This window comes from Rhincodon typus, chromosome 33 (genome assembly GCF_021869965.1).
Source record: "Rhincodon typus isolate 14 chromosome 33, sRhiTyp1.1, whole genome shotgun sequence".
In the NCBI taxonomy this organism is placed as follows: Eukaryota; Metazoa; Chordata; class Chondrichthyes; order Orectolobiformes; family Rhincodontidae; genus Rhincodon; species Rhincodon typus.
The window spans coordinates 15,011,546-15,024,963 of NC_063364.1; the positions used below are offsets into that span (position 1 = coordinate 15,011,546).

General features: G+C 38.6%; 1 protein-coding gene across 1 annotated transcript in view; it reads right to left on the minus strand.

Moving 5' to 3' along the window:
* Positions 1–1,080: 1,080 nt before the first annotated feature.
* nedd4a (NEDD4 E3 ubiquitin protein ligase a) overlaps positions 1,081–13,418 on the minus strand; it is a 113,181-nt gene continuing 100,843 nt past the window's right edge. The window contains exons 23-27 of the mRNA XM_048615917.1: positions 9,322–9,381; positions 9,128–9,235; positions 7,546–7,642; positions 7,163–7,235; positions 1,081–5,604 (exon numbers count right to left, since the gene is read on the minus strand). Coding sequence (XP_048471874.1) covers positions 5,502–5,604; positions 7,163–7,235; positions 7,546–7,642; positions 9,128–9,235; positions 9,322–9,381 — 441 coding nt within the window. The 3' untranslated portion in view covers positions 1,081–5,501. The remainder of the gene's footprint in view (positions 5,605–7,162; positions 7,236–7,545; positions 7,643–9,127; positions 9,236–9,321; positions 9,382–13,418) is intronic.

Below are 13,418 nucleotides of genomic sequence, written 5' to 3' on the forward strand. Positions count from 1 at the left end.
TTGTAACGTTTAAAGGTTTGTTTAAAAACATGAATGTATTCCCAACTAAAGCACAAATTAAGTGATTAAAATGCGAAAGGATTAAGCATCAAAATAATTTCCCCAATGGCAAAATGCAATTTGTTAACTTTTCTGAGTAAACAATAAACACTCATTGTGTTGGAAGTCCCTGAGCCTCAGTGATTGGGCTTAGGCCCAACCTGTTAGTTGTGAACAAAGACGTGAAAACAAATAGTAGAAGTGCACAATTGTCAGTTGGGTGTTTAAACTGAGTTACTTGGGTTGGCTTTTGCCTCAATCCAATTGGTTGAGATGCAGGAGAGAGTACTTAGTGGTTATTTGATTCAAGTCAAGCAAGAGAATCCACTGGCAATGGGAAGCAAAATCAATTCACTATTTTGAAATATTGCACAAAGATAAGTTGTTCTGTTTGGATTAAATGCAATTATACTTGCTCCTCTGTGCACATGCAACTTGTGCTGTCTGCAAAGTAAAGCTGCTTAACGAATTCTATTTAGCTTCATTTTACTCTTTTCTTGGTCTGTACTGTATCCAGGGAGACAGGCACATGTATGGGCATATGGGAAAGATAAAGTTTCCAGTTGCCATCACAGTGTCACAACTATTGTAAAATCCATGGTTTGTCAGTATATAGTTATTGTGCAGTATAGGTTCATCTTAAACATACAATGCTGAAACTGCTCCTAGAATGACTAGCAGCACTGTGTCAAAGAGATTATTCAGTGACACCTGAGATGGTTAAAGGGATCTTACATGCCTGTGTAACAAGAGCAACTACATATAACAAAAGTTATTAGTTTGCTGCAAAGATATTTGAGATGTCATTAGGACAAGATACTGTAGGGTTATCTAAATACAAGTTCATTCTTTAACACCCTGGCTACTAGATTCCAACCTTCAGGACATTAATCAGTTGTAAACCTGTTTTTCCGTACAAATTGAAAAATTAGCCAGGCTGCTCTGAATAGAAATTGTTAAATCTGTCAATTGCAAAATTTACTTAAAGGCTTAACATATGTACTAAAATGACCTACAAGTAATCAGTCAAGACAATTTACATCGCAAGTTTTGTTTATTTAAAAATGTACTCTAGATACAATTACAAAAGAATAGGTACTAATCCTGACAATTTTCACATAATGGTTCAAAGGAAACCTCCACTGAAATGATACATCTTGATAATTTCTGCTCAACAAATTCACTTTCATGTGTTGCAGTGCTAAGAAGTCATTCTCAAATTCTAAGGACTGCGGGGATGGCAAAGTATAATAAATTCTTACTGGAGTACATCTCAGATCATATGGTGCTGCCTGGCATGGCTCTGCAGCTTTACAATTCAACTTCCTTAAGGAAAACACTGTAGAAATTACCATAGCAAAACTGCAGAGCACAAGATGGTCATTGCAGGGGATACAGGAAGGAGCAGTATTTCCGAGCAGTCATACAGCAGTACACTCTGCTATGAATCTAGGGTATTGCGTGTGGAAGTCACTATACTGAAGTGCAGCACATAGAGAAGGAGAGAGATCTGGATAATGAGCTGCACAAAATCTCACTGGTAAAACCTCTGCATTAAAACTTTCGGAAGAACTTAAGTGATGAAAAATTAAAAATGAAGAAAGTGTGATCTTTAAAAACCTAAACATGTTATTTGAGGAAAATTTATCCACAAGACAACAACACACTTCAAAATATAACAGTGTGGAACTGGAGGAACACAGCAGGCCAGGCAGCATCAGAGGATCAGGAAAGCTGATGTTTCGAGTCAGGACCCTTCTTCAGAAATGGGGGAGGGGAAGGGGGCTCTAAATAAATAGAGGGGGGGTTCGGGCTGGGGAAGGTAGGTCGGATGGCGATAGGTGAGTGCAGGTAGGCAGTGGTGGGGATTGGTCGGTGAGGTGGGAAGAGCAGATAGGTGGGAGAGAAGACGGACAGGTCAAGGAGGCAGGGATGAGAGGGAAGGTTGGTCAAGAGATGAGGACGGGGTGGGGAGATTTTGAAGCTGGTAAAGTCCACTTCAAAATATATCTTTTCGGTAGGAGCACTGCAAAGGACTGCAAGGAAACATTTGAGTCACATATTTAAACCATGGCAGCATTTCCCTTGAATACTGTGGATTTAAACTAACTACGTTGTCTTAATACAGACTATTGGACTGTTTAAAGTTTTTAAAAAAGTTAAAAGATACATGGTGCATTTAACTTTTTAAAAAATCAATCCCAAGTAATTTTCCTATTGCAATCTATCTGATTGCTGAGTGGGGAATTACAGCATAGTAATCTCAATCACAGCAATGTTTGGCCCAGTGGGACAATTGTCAGGGAGGCAATGACCTAGTGGTATTATTGCTGCACTGGTAATCTAGAGACCCAGGTTTGGGGGTCTGGGGACCCGGGTTTTAATCCCATCATGGCAGATGGTGGAATCTGATTTCAAAAAAAAAAAGAAAATGTGTATTAAAAGTCTAATAATGACCACGAATCTTTTGTTGAATGTCAGAAAAGCCCATCTCGTTCACTAATGTCCTTTAGGGAAGGAAATCTACTGTCCTTAGCTAGGTCTGGCCTACATGTGACTCCAGACCCACAGCAATGTGGCTGACTTTTAACTGTCCCCAGGCAATTAGTGATGCACAATTAATGTGCCATAGCCAGAGACAACCTCGTCCCATGAATGAATTTTTAAAAAACTGTTTATTTCTGCGAGTACTGTTCTTCAACTGCCGACTTCAGAGGAGCAACATGAGTGTTGGCAGGGCAAAATGCCCTCTAGATCCTTTCATATGTGGCTCATAGACCTCCATTATTACAGCTAGTTTGGATTTTTGACTTAAGTTGATCCAGTGTTTGTTTGCACAGCATCTCCGTCTGTTGCATAGCTATTTTCGCTGCTTTCAGGTCTTGCAGCGCTTTAGCTGTTGGATATCGGGGAGGCTTTGTTTTTGTGTAAGTGACAGATATCATCCCAGTTCAGTAGGTCTCATTTTGTCTTTACCAAATTATGCTTTAGCTGTCTTGCTGATGACTGAACTTGGTGACTGTGCAATAGTTAATTATGTAATGAGCAGAGTTGTTATCTCACATTTTAATGGAAAGTTTATAAAGGGCAATGGCAGAAACCTGACTGCAGATCACCTAGCCACTGTGTTCACACTGGGATTTCTTTTTGGTGGAGATGCACAGTGAGTTTTTTTTAAATCAGACTGTATTAACATGAAGTTAACAGTTATGATATAAGGCTGTGTCAGAGGTGCAATAACTTCAAATGCTCAAAAATCAATTAATGCAGAGACAGAAAATTTAAACATGTTGATCTTGCACCAATATACATGACACTTTCCAAAACATTAACTTCAAAGATCGTTTCTATATTAACCAAACCACAACTTGCACTAAAAAGGCTATTTTATTATAAATAGGCTTCATCCACCAACTTCCCAGTGTTTCTCACAAAATCCCTCTTTCAGATGAATTTCATTAATTTAATTGTAAGTGCACTATATGTATTTACAAAATTGTTTCCACCCAGTCTGTTTTTCTTGTTTCAAATTCTATTCTAAATTATAACCTTAAAGACAAAAGATAACATTGCATGCATCATATTTTTATAATATTGCAATAATAAAAGTTAGTGGATTATTTTCATAAGGTATTTACAAATCTGAAGTCAATGTATATTGTGCAGAACGCAAATATAATTTAAAGAATATGTACAATTTGGAATCACTATACTTTGTAATATTTACACACATTCTCCAATAATTGACATATATTGCAAGCTACTTTTAAAGAGGGGCAATTTTATCAATCTCAGAAAAAAAGTAATTAAGACCAATTGTAACAATATTCAATTCCATTCTTGGCATCCTGGACTGGCAGCAACTAAACAGGATTAACACCTTTTAATGTAATACCTTTGCTAAAACCACTATTATTCAAAAATTCCAATTTGACTGCGTGAATATTCCTCCATATAATCACCTTGATATGGACACTTAAGAAAATTCAAGTTTAGCCATTGGATTCAACCGACTGTAAACCAATACCTTTTTTTTTCCTAAAGTGTAAACTTATTGTATTTTCACAGATAAGGTACAATAACTGCTGCCACTTTATAAAACTTATTTTTTGTCTTGGATTTTCAAAAAAAGTAGCAAGCATAATTCACTGTTTTACTACGGATGTAGGTTGTCTTTTTCAAAAAAAATCTAACTTACAGATTCCACCTTTCACTATTAAAAGTACTACATCTCAGAACATAGAACAAGTTAGCTTTTCTGATTTCTTTACAGTCTTTAAAATGAAACATTATTTTATAATGTAGTCAAAATGGAAATTTTTTTTCAAAAATAGGGTTTGTTATAATGCCGTCTTCCTCAATGTTGACAAAGCACACCCAGCAAATCTTCAGCAGCCTCCTTTCATTCTCTTTGTATCAATTTAAACAAACCATTGTAATTGTGTCAGCTTTCAAGCATAAATTCTAAAGCCAAAATCTGTGTAGTATTAAGTACAGCTTTTGGAATCTTAATAGTCAAGTAAAAAATACAAAATGGTTTCTGAAAACATTAATAATTAAAGTCATATTATTCATAATCACATTTTGAGAAATGCCATTACAGCAATGAGAAAAAAGTTTCACAGATAACACACACAGTTCAATGCGAATCTTGTAGCTTGTGATAAAATTACATTTTAAAGCAGAAGTTTGGCACTAGAGCTTCATCTATCCAGTCTGACTTCCATGCATTAGGGTTTACCCTCTTCTAAATTTACATTTGAGTAATCTTCCAAGTTATTTTACAGAATAAAATTTTCAGTAGTTTATTAGAGCTGTATGAGTTATCAATTTTAACCCATGTATGAAATCACCAATGGTTAAACTTGACATTATGCTACATATTAGTTTACCCAGGAGGTTACCAAAATAAGAATGACACTAAAGTGATAAAACTGCAGTGATTCAATACAGCAAACCAGCCTGACTTGGCACACAGACTGGGAAAAATGCACAACTCTCAACTGAGTGACAGTGACAAGGGAGCTAGATTGTTGAATCTTACATGCACATTCCTAATTAAGGACATGTGATAATTGATGCTGTACAGAATAGATACTGAACAATATTAAACATCAGAAGCCTGCATTGTGAGGTCACTGAATTAAATGGGATTTTTGATTCATTGCCTGCATTTAAACCATATTTTTAGTTGGTATGACAAGCACATCCAGGCAAATTAGCCATATTCAACCAGTCTGTAAGAAAAATGCTTCTCATTGCAGCTCTAAAAATGAGAGCTCAGGGAATTGATGGTAGCGTAGCTGCATACTTAGTCTGTTAGTGCTTCATTAGCTTAATAAAGGAGACATTTCCCGACATGCAAGACTTCATCTCAAAACTCCATTTCTGGATACTTTGCTTCACATTTCTGCACACTTGCTGGATGATGTGATTACACTATATCAGCCAGCTTTGGTCACTCAATCGACTCCATCAAAACCTTCAGTGTTCTCGACTGCCAGGTTAAGCTTCTCCCGCAACTCTTCAAATGACTCATAAGGTGGCAGATCAAGACGATTGAAACTGAAAGAAGAGTTAACGACTTTCTTTATATATTGTGCTAACAAAATTGAAGCTCTTATTTCTATGTAATTAATATGGACATTTACATTCCAGAGTCAGCAACATAGAGTCATAGAGGTCTACAGCATGGAAACAGGCCCTTTGGCCCAACTTGCCCATGCCACCCACTTTTCACAATTTAAATGAGTCCCATTTGCCTGTGTTTGGTCCATATCCCTTCATACCCATTCCATCTGTGTACCTGTCTGAATGATTCTTAAAATGATAAAATTGTACTTGCCTCCACCACTGCCTCTGGCAGCCTGTTCCACGCACTCACCATCCTCTGTGTGAAAAAAACTGCCCCTCTGGACTATTTTTTATCTCTCTCCTCTCACCTTAAACCCATGCCCTTTAGTTTTAGACTCCCCTACCATGGGGTCAGCTAGCTACCTTATCTATGCCTCTCATCATTTTATAGACCTCTAATGTCATCCCTCAGTCTCCTACACTGCAGGGAAAAAGAGTCAGTCTATCCAACCTCTCCTTAAGCTCAAACCTTTCGGTCCAGGTAGCATCCTAGTAAATCTTTTCTGCACTGTTTCTGGTTGGCCTCACCAACATCATGTCCAGCTGCAATAAAACATCCCAATTCCTATATTTAATGTGCTGACTGATGAAAGCTGGCATGATGAAAACCTTCTTCACTGCCCTGTATACCTGTGACTCCATTTTCAAGGAGCTATTAACCTATACCCCGAGATCTCTCTGTTCTGTAACACTCTCCAGGGCCCTAGCATTGACTATGTAAGCCCTGCCCTGGTTTGCCTTACCAAAGTGCAACACTTTTCATTTATCTAAATTAATCTCCATCTGCCAATCCACAGCCCACTGGCCCAGTTGATCAAGATCTCGCCATATTCCCAGATAACCTTCGTCACTGTCCACTATACCACCAATCTTCGTGTCATCCATAAATTTACTAACCATGCCTCCTAAATTCTGATCCAAATCATTTATATAAATGATGAATAACAGTGGACCCAGCACCCATCCTTGTGGCACATTGCTGGTCACAGGCCTCCAGTCTGAAAAACAACCCTCTATGCCACACCCTGTATTCCACCGTTAAGCTAAATTTTGTATCCAATTAGTTAGCTCTCCCTGGATATGGTGAGAATTAACCTTACTCAACGACCTACCATGTGGCACCTTGTCAAAGGCCTTGCTGAAGTCCATGTAAACAACTTCTACCGCACTGCTGTCATATACTTTCTTGATCACCCCTTCAAAAAACTCAATCAAATTCATGAGACATGATTTCCCACAAACAAACCCATGCTGACTTTCCCAAATGAGTCCTAGCCTCTCCAAATGTCTGGAGATCCTGTCTCTCAGAATCCTCTCTAACAACTTACCCACCATGGACGTTAGGCTCACCAGTCTATAGTACCCAGGCATTTCCCTGCAGCCTTTCTTAAATAATGGCACAATATTAGTCATCCTCCAGTCTTTGGGCACTTGATCTAATCATTCTTTTCCCCCGAAGTTGTCAAAACAGTCAAAAGATCAAAGTTACCACGTGTGTGCTCTTGGTAATTTCTCTGGAGTTCCCCACTGTTCAATAGTAAATAACTGTGGTCCATTTGATCCTAAGAGAAACAAATATAAGAATACGACTTAAGAAAAAAGAACAATTATTTGATTTTCATAGAAGTAGGCCTATAGTTCCTTTAGCCAGTTCCAGCATTCAATCCGATCATGCTGATCCATGACCAAACTCCAAATACACACTTTTACCTTCACACTGTTTAATACCTTTTGACAACAGGAACCTTTTGACTATATTCAAGGATGCATAATTTAATTTCCAAAGAAAATCATCCAAATTTTGGAGAAGCAGAGAAATGATTTCACCATTTAAAAGAATATGAACTTTAATATGTTCCTAACTCTGCTTACCGTACAGTTCAGCAAATCCATTCATAGGTACCCGTGAGGTACCAGTCACAAACTGCAGGAATCGAATACGCTTTTCTGAATCCATTAACAGCACTGTCTATAAATAAGAACAAACAATTTTACTTTTCTTTTTTGCAATTGGGCATTTCTTCTGTGAGATTTTGACTGGATTGTGTGATGTAAAATATGGGATTTATGTACAATTTTGTATGTTAGTTACTGTAAGGTTAAATTTCTGGTTTTGAGTTGGCAACTTATGCGTTTTTCTGTATCAGAAGTTAATAATTTCAAGTATTTCTGTAATAATGGCAATTATTTTTAAGAACAATTTTTCAAGCCTGGTTGTGGGGCGAATGGGTTTGTACACTAACAGGCCTTTGTTGATTATAGGTTGCTTGTGACCCAGCATGGTAAATAATGGCACCTCAAAGGTTTCTTAGGGAGCTTTGGAAATTACTTTTAAGCTTAAATGAAACACCATAGAGAGAGAGAGAGAGAGAGAGAGACAGAGAGACAGAGAGAGAGAGAGAAAAAAAGAGAGTGTTTTAGGTTAACATTTAATTTGTGGTAATGTTAGTCCTGAGAAGACTTTGGAACAGGATGCCTGTATACACCAGTGCTCCTGAGAAGGCAAAGATAGAGATAGTGAATTAGAGTACTTGGAGTAAAAAGTTAGTATTAGTCCTAGACGAGAAGTGTTGGGATAAAAACCCCAAAGTAGTCACTTAAGATAAGTGGTCACTCAAGTCTATCAGCTCTATGAAGAAACCATTTGCAGTTTCAGTTTAAATGCTGAATGCACAAGTGTCTTAAACCTACTGAGGAATTAGAGAGACTCTGGTGTGAATACTAACAATTGGTGTATGAGAAGTGTACCAGGAGTGGTGTTTTGGGTAGTATACAAAAGCTATTTTGTTTGTTTTGAATTTTTATAGGAATGTTTTGGGATTGAATTTATATTATGAATAGCTAGCTTGGATTGTTCTATTTTATCTTCACTCCTTCTGTAATAAACTTCCATTTTGGTCTTAAAGCAAAATCTGCAGCATTGCGTGCTTATGTTTTAACAAGATACCATTTTGTTAACGTCAAAACAAATACAATTATGATCTACCAAGCCAGGTTTCTGACTGGGATCAGGCATGTCTGACAATAACATCCATTGGGATCAAGAATAACGTAAACATACTCACACTTTTGTTCCAATGTGCACAGAAAAAAATTATAAAACTAAATGCTCCTTTTCTTGGTCTCTACTCATTTATGTCCCCACTCCCACCCCTTTATTCCCTATAAGAGTTTCTAAACCTTTAGAAAGGAAGGCCAGCAGATATAGCTTCTTCCTTAACTTTGTCCAGACAGTTCAAGGGGGATTTTTTAAATATGTCTGTTACTAATAAGAATTTTCTTAGATTAAAAAAAGTCCCTTGCAATAAAATCAGCACATTTATGTCACAAAACTCAAATGCAAGGAAAATGGGAACCCAATGTTTCAACTGTCACACTGCAGTGACAACCTGTAAATCCTGCTTAAACAGCAACAACCAAATGTATCTTGTTAGACTTTCCAGTCTTGCATTACCTTCCAAAACCATTGAATGACAGGATGGTTTGCATTGTATCCATTTTTGTACTTTGTGTTCTCCCTCCAGTCGTTCACATCTACATCCCCCAGTCCACACATTAATAGCTGGAAACCAATGTACAAATATCATGAAAAGACAAAAAAAGCAAAGATATTCAAAATATATTGCAATTAAAATAAAAAAAAGTTACCTCCAATTCATTCTCATCGAATATTTTTATGAGATCTTGTGGGATCAGTTCAAAAAAACCCTGAAAACAGAAACAATGCATGATGTAAGTGGTATCAGTGATGCTCACTGCAGCAACAGCCAACAAGTTTTGTTGACCTAACTTTCTAATGAAGTTCATGTGCCTTAGACCTCAAGAGGTCATAAAACCTGCATCAGGCCCCAGAAGCACAAAGTAATTATTTTAATGAACACAAAACAATGAAAAGTCAAAGAAAACTAAGTTAATGCACGGATACGTGCACTTTCTGCGGTGACTTGATGCTGATTTCAAAACATCAGTCAGGCACAAAATTAAAAAGCATTTATTTCATTCAGTGGACAGCTTTTCTCAATTAATACTTTGACAATACAAAAATATAAAATGGGGATAAGTATTTTAAAAAAAAATACTTTTTTCACTTGAACATTGAAGGATGAAAGGTAATCTGTTAGCAATACTAAATTACAGGAGATGTGGATAGAATGGTTAGTTCTTTTCCCAGGGTAGAAATGCTAATTACTAGCAGACATAGGTTTAAGATAAATGGGGGTAAATTTAAAGGAGACGCGAGAGGCAAGTTTTATTTTTTACATAGAGAATGGTAAGTGCCTAGAATGTGCTTCCAGAGGTGGTGGTGGAGGCGGATACAATAGCAGTGTTTAAGAACCATCTTGACATATACATGACTAGGCAGGAAACAGAGATATGGACTGTGTACAGGCAAAAGGTCGTTAGTTTAGAAAATGCAATCTTGGTGAGCTGAAGGGCCTGTTCCTGTGTCGTATATTTCGTTGTTCTTTTGATAACGGTGTCCAAATTGTTTTATATCAATAGGTCTGTCAATGAGGCATTGTCCAAGAAAAGAACGTAGTGTAGAGATCAATACATTGGCCAGATTTTTTTTAAGGAAGAATGATGGATGTCATCATAAGGTCATAGAGCTGTACTACGTGAAACAGACTCTTTAATCTAACTCATCCATACTTACCAGATATCCTAAATTAATCTAGTCCCCCATTTGCCAGCATTTGGCCTTTATCTCTCTAAACCCTTCCTATTCATATACCCATCCAGTTGCCTTTTAAATATTGTAATTGTACCAGCCTCCACCACTTCCTCTGGCAGCTCATTCCATACAGGCACCACGTTCTGTGTAAAAAGTTGCCCCTTAGGTCCCTATTAAATCTTTTCCAGCTCACCTTAAACCTATGCCCTGTGGTTTTGGACTCCCCTACCCCGGGGAAAAGATCCATGGTCTATTCACCCTATCCATGCCCCTCATGATTTTATTAACATATACAACATCATCCCTCAGCCTCTGACACTCCAGGGAAAATAGCCCCATTCTATTCAGCCTCTCCCTGTAGCTCAAACCCTCCAACTCTGACCACATCCTTGTAAATCTTTGCTGAACTCTTTCAAGTTTCACAACACCCTTCCTATAGCATGACCATTGTTAAGCTATTAAGTCAGCGATGATTAGACCGTACATACACAATTAAATCGGAAAAATCAGAAGCTGCTGTTCAACTTGCTCTGCTCCTACAAAACATCCACTGCAGTTGTACTTCATTAAAAAACAGCTCATTAAAATACATGAAAAAGACAAAGTTGAAATGCTTAACTAAGGGATACCCACCAGAAAAAAAATACAATTTTCCCCCTTAAAGACAAGGAAACTACAAGGCTTCCTCCAAGGCCAGCACATCCTTCCTTAGATACAGGGTCCAAAACTGCTCACAATATTTCAAATACAGTCTGACCAGAGTCTTACACAGCCTCAACAGTACATCCAGCTCCTGTATTCTATGCCTCTCAAAATGAATGCTAACGTTGCATTTACCTTCCTAATAGCCAATTGAACCTGCATGTTAACCTTACGAGAGAGCTGAACTATGACTCCCACGTCCCCTTGTGCTTCAGATTTCCAAAGCCTTTCCCCGTTTAGAAAATGGTCTATGCTTATATTCTTCCTACCAAAGTACATAACCTCACACTTTCCCATACTGTATTCCACCTGATACTTTTTTGTCCACTCTCCTAGAATGTTCAAGTCCTTCTGTAGCCTCCCTGCCTCCTCAACACTACATGTCCCTCCATCTATCTTTGTGTCATCTGCAAATTCAGCTACAATGCCCTCAGTTCCTTTGTCCAGATCATTGATTTTTAATGTGAATAGTTGTGGTCCCAATATGGACCCCTGCCGAACTCCATTATTCTCCAGCTGCATTCCTGCAAAAGACCCCTTTATCCCTACTCTCTCCCTTCTGACAGTCAGCCAATCCTCTATTTATGCCAGTACCTTGCTTCTAACACCAGGGGATTGTAACTTGTTTAGCAGCGTCCTGTGCAGCACCTTGTCAAACGCCTTCTGGAAATCCAGACAGATCATGTCCATTGGCTCTCCTTTATCTACCTTGCTCGTTAACTCCTTAAAGAATTCTAACAGATTTGTCAGGCATGACCTCCCCTTGATGAAGCCACGCTGAATCAGCCCTATTTTACAATGCACTTCCAAATATTCTGCAATCTCATCCTCAATAATACACTCTAAAAACCTACCAGTGGTGTAGGTCAAGCTGGTCTATAATCTCCTGCCTACTGTCTCCTTCCTTTCTTAAAGTGGTATTACATGAGCCATTGTCCACTCTTCTGGGGCTTTCCCTGACTTCAGTGATTTCTGAAATAACACTGCCAATGCCTCCACAATCTCGTCAGCTATCTCCTTCGGAACCCCTGGGGTGTAGTCCATCCAGTCTGCGTGATTTATCCACCTTCAGACCTTTCAGCTTCCCCAGCATCATCGTCCTTAGTGATGACCACTGCACTCACCTCTGCCCCAATTCTCTTGAAGTTCTAGAATGCTGCTGGTGTCTTCCACTACGAAACTGATGCAAAGTATCTATTCAGTTCCTTTGTCATTTCTTCGTTCCCCATTACTACTTCTCCAGCCTCATTTCCAGTGGTCCAATGTCTACTCTTGCCTTTCTCTTACCTATTGTATATCTAGAAAAAAACTTTCAATCTTCTTTTATATTATTACCTAGCTTACCCTCATGCTTCATCTTCTCCCCATTTATTGCTTTTTCATAGTTATCCTCTGCTGCTTTGTAAAGGATTCCTAATCCTCTGGCTTCCTGCCACTCTCCACCACATTGTACGTTTTCTCCGCGGCTTTTATGCTGACCCTGACTTCCCTCAACAGCCATGGTTGCCTCATCCTCCCATTAGTATGTTTCTCTTCCTTGGTATGAATTTCTGCTGTGCCTCCCAAATTACCCTCAGAAACTCCTGCCATTGCTGCTCCACTGTCTTCACTGCTAGGCTCCCCTTCCATTAGACTCTAGATAGCTCCTCCCTCACGTCTTTGTTGTTACCTTTACATCTGATTCAAGCTTCTCCCTCTCAAACTGCAGGGTAAATTCTACCATACTGTGGTCACTGCCCCCTAGGGTTTCCTTTACCTTCAGTTGCCTAATGAAGTCTGCCTCATTACGCAACACTAAATCCCAGAACTGCCTGTTCCCTAATGGTCCATACCACAAGCTGCTCCAAAACAAACCATTTTGTAGACATTCCATGAATTTCTTTTCTTGGATCTGCCACCAACCTGATTTTTCCAGTCCACCTGCATATTGAAGACCCTAATGATTATTTTAATAGTGCCTTTCTATACATGCCTTTCCTATCTCCTGATTTATTTTCTGATCCACATCCTGACTACTGCTATGGGGCCTGTGCATAACTCCCATCAAGGTCTTTTCTCCTTTGCAGTTCCTCAACGCTACCCATACAGATTATATGCCTTCCGACCCAATATTGTTTCTTGCTATTGATTTAATTTTATTTGTTACTAACAGGGCAACCCCATACCTCTGCCCATCTGCCTATCCTTTGGACGCTTATCCTTGGATATTTACTTCCTGGCCCTGATCCCCTTGCAGCCATGCAATACCCACAACATCATACCTGCCAATTTCTCCTTCATTTCTCTAAATACCACTTTTCTCCCCCGTTAATTTCACTTTCTGTACGTACTTTGACTTTGGGTTATATAGTATAATGTACACTTTCTA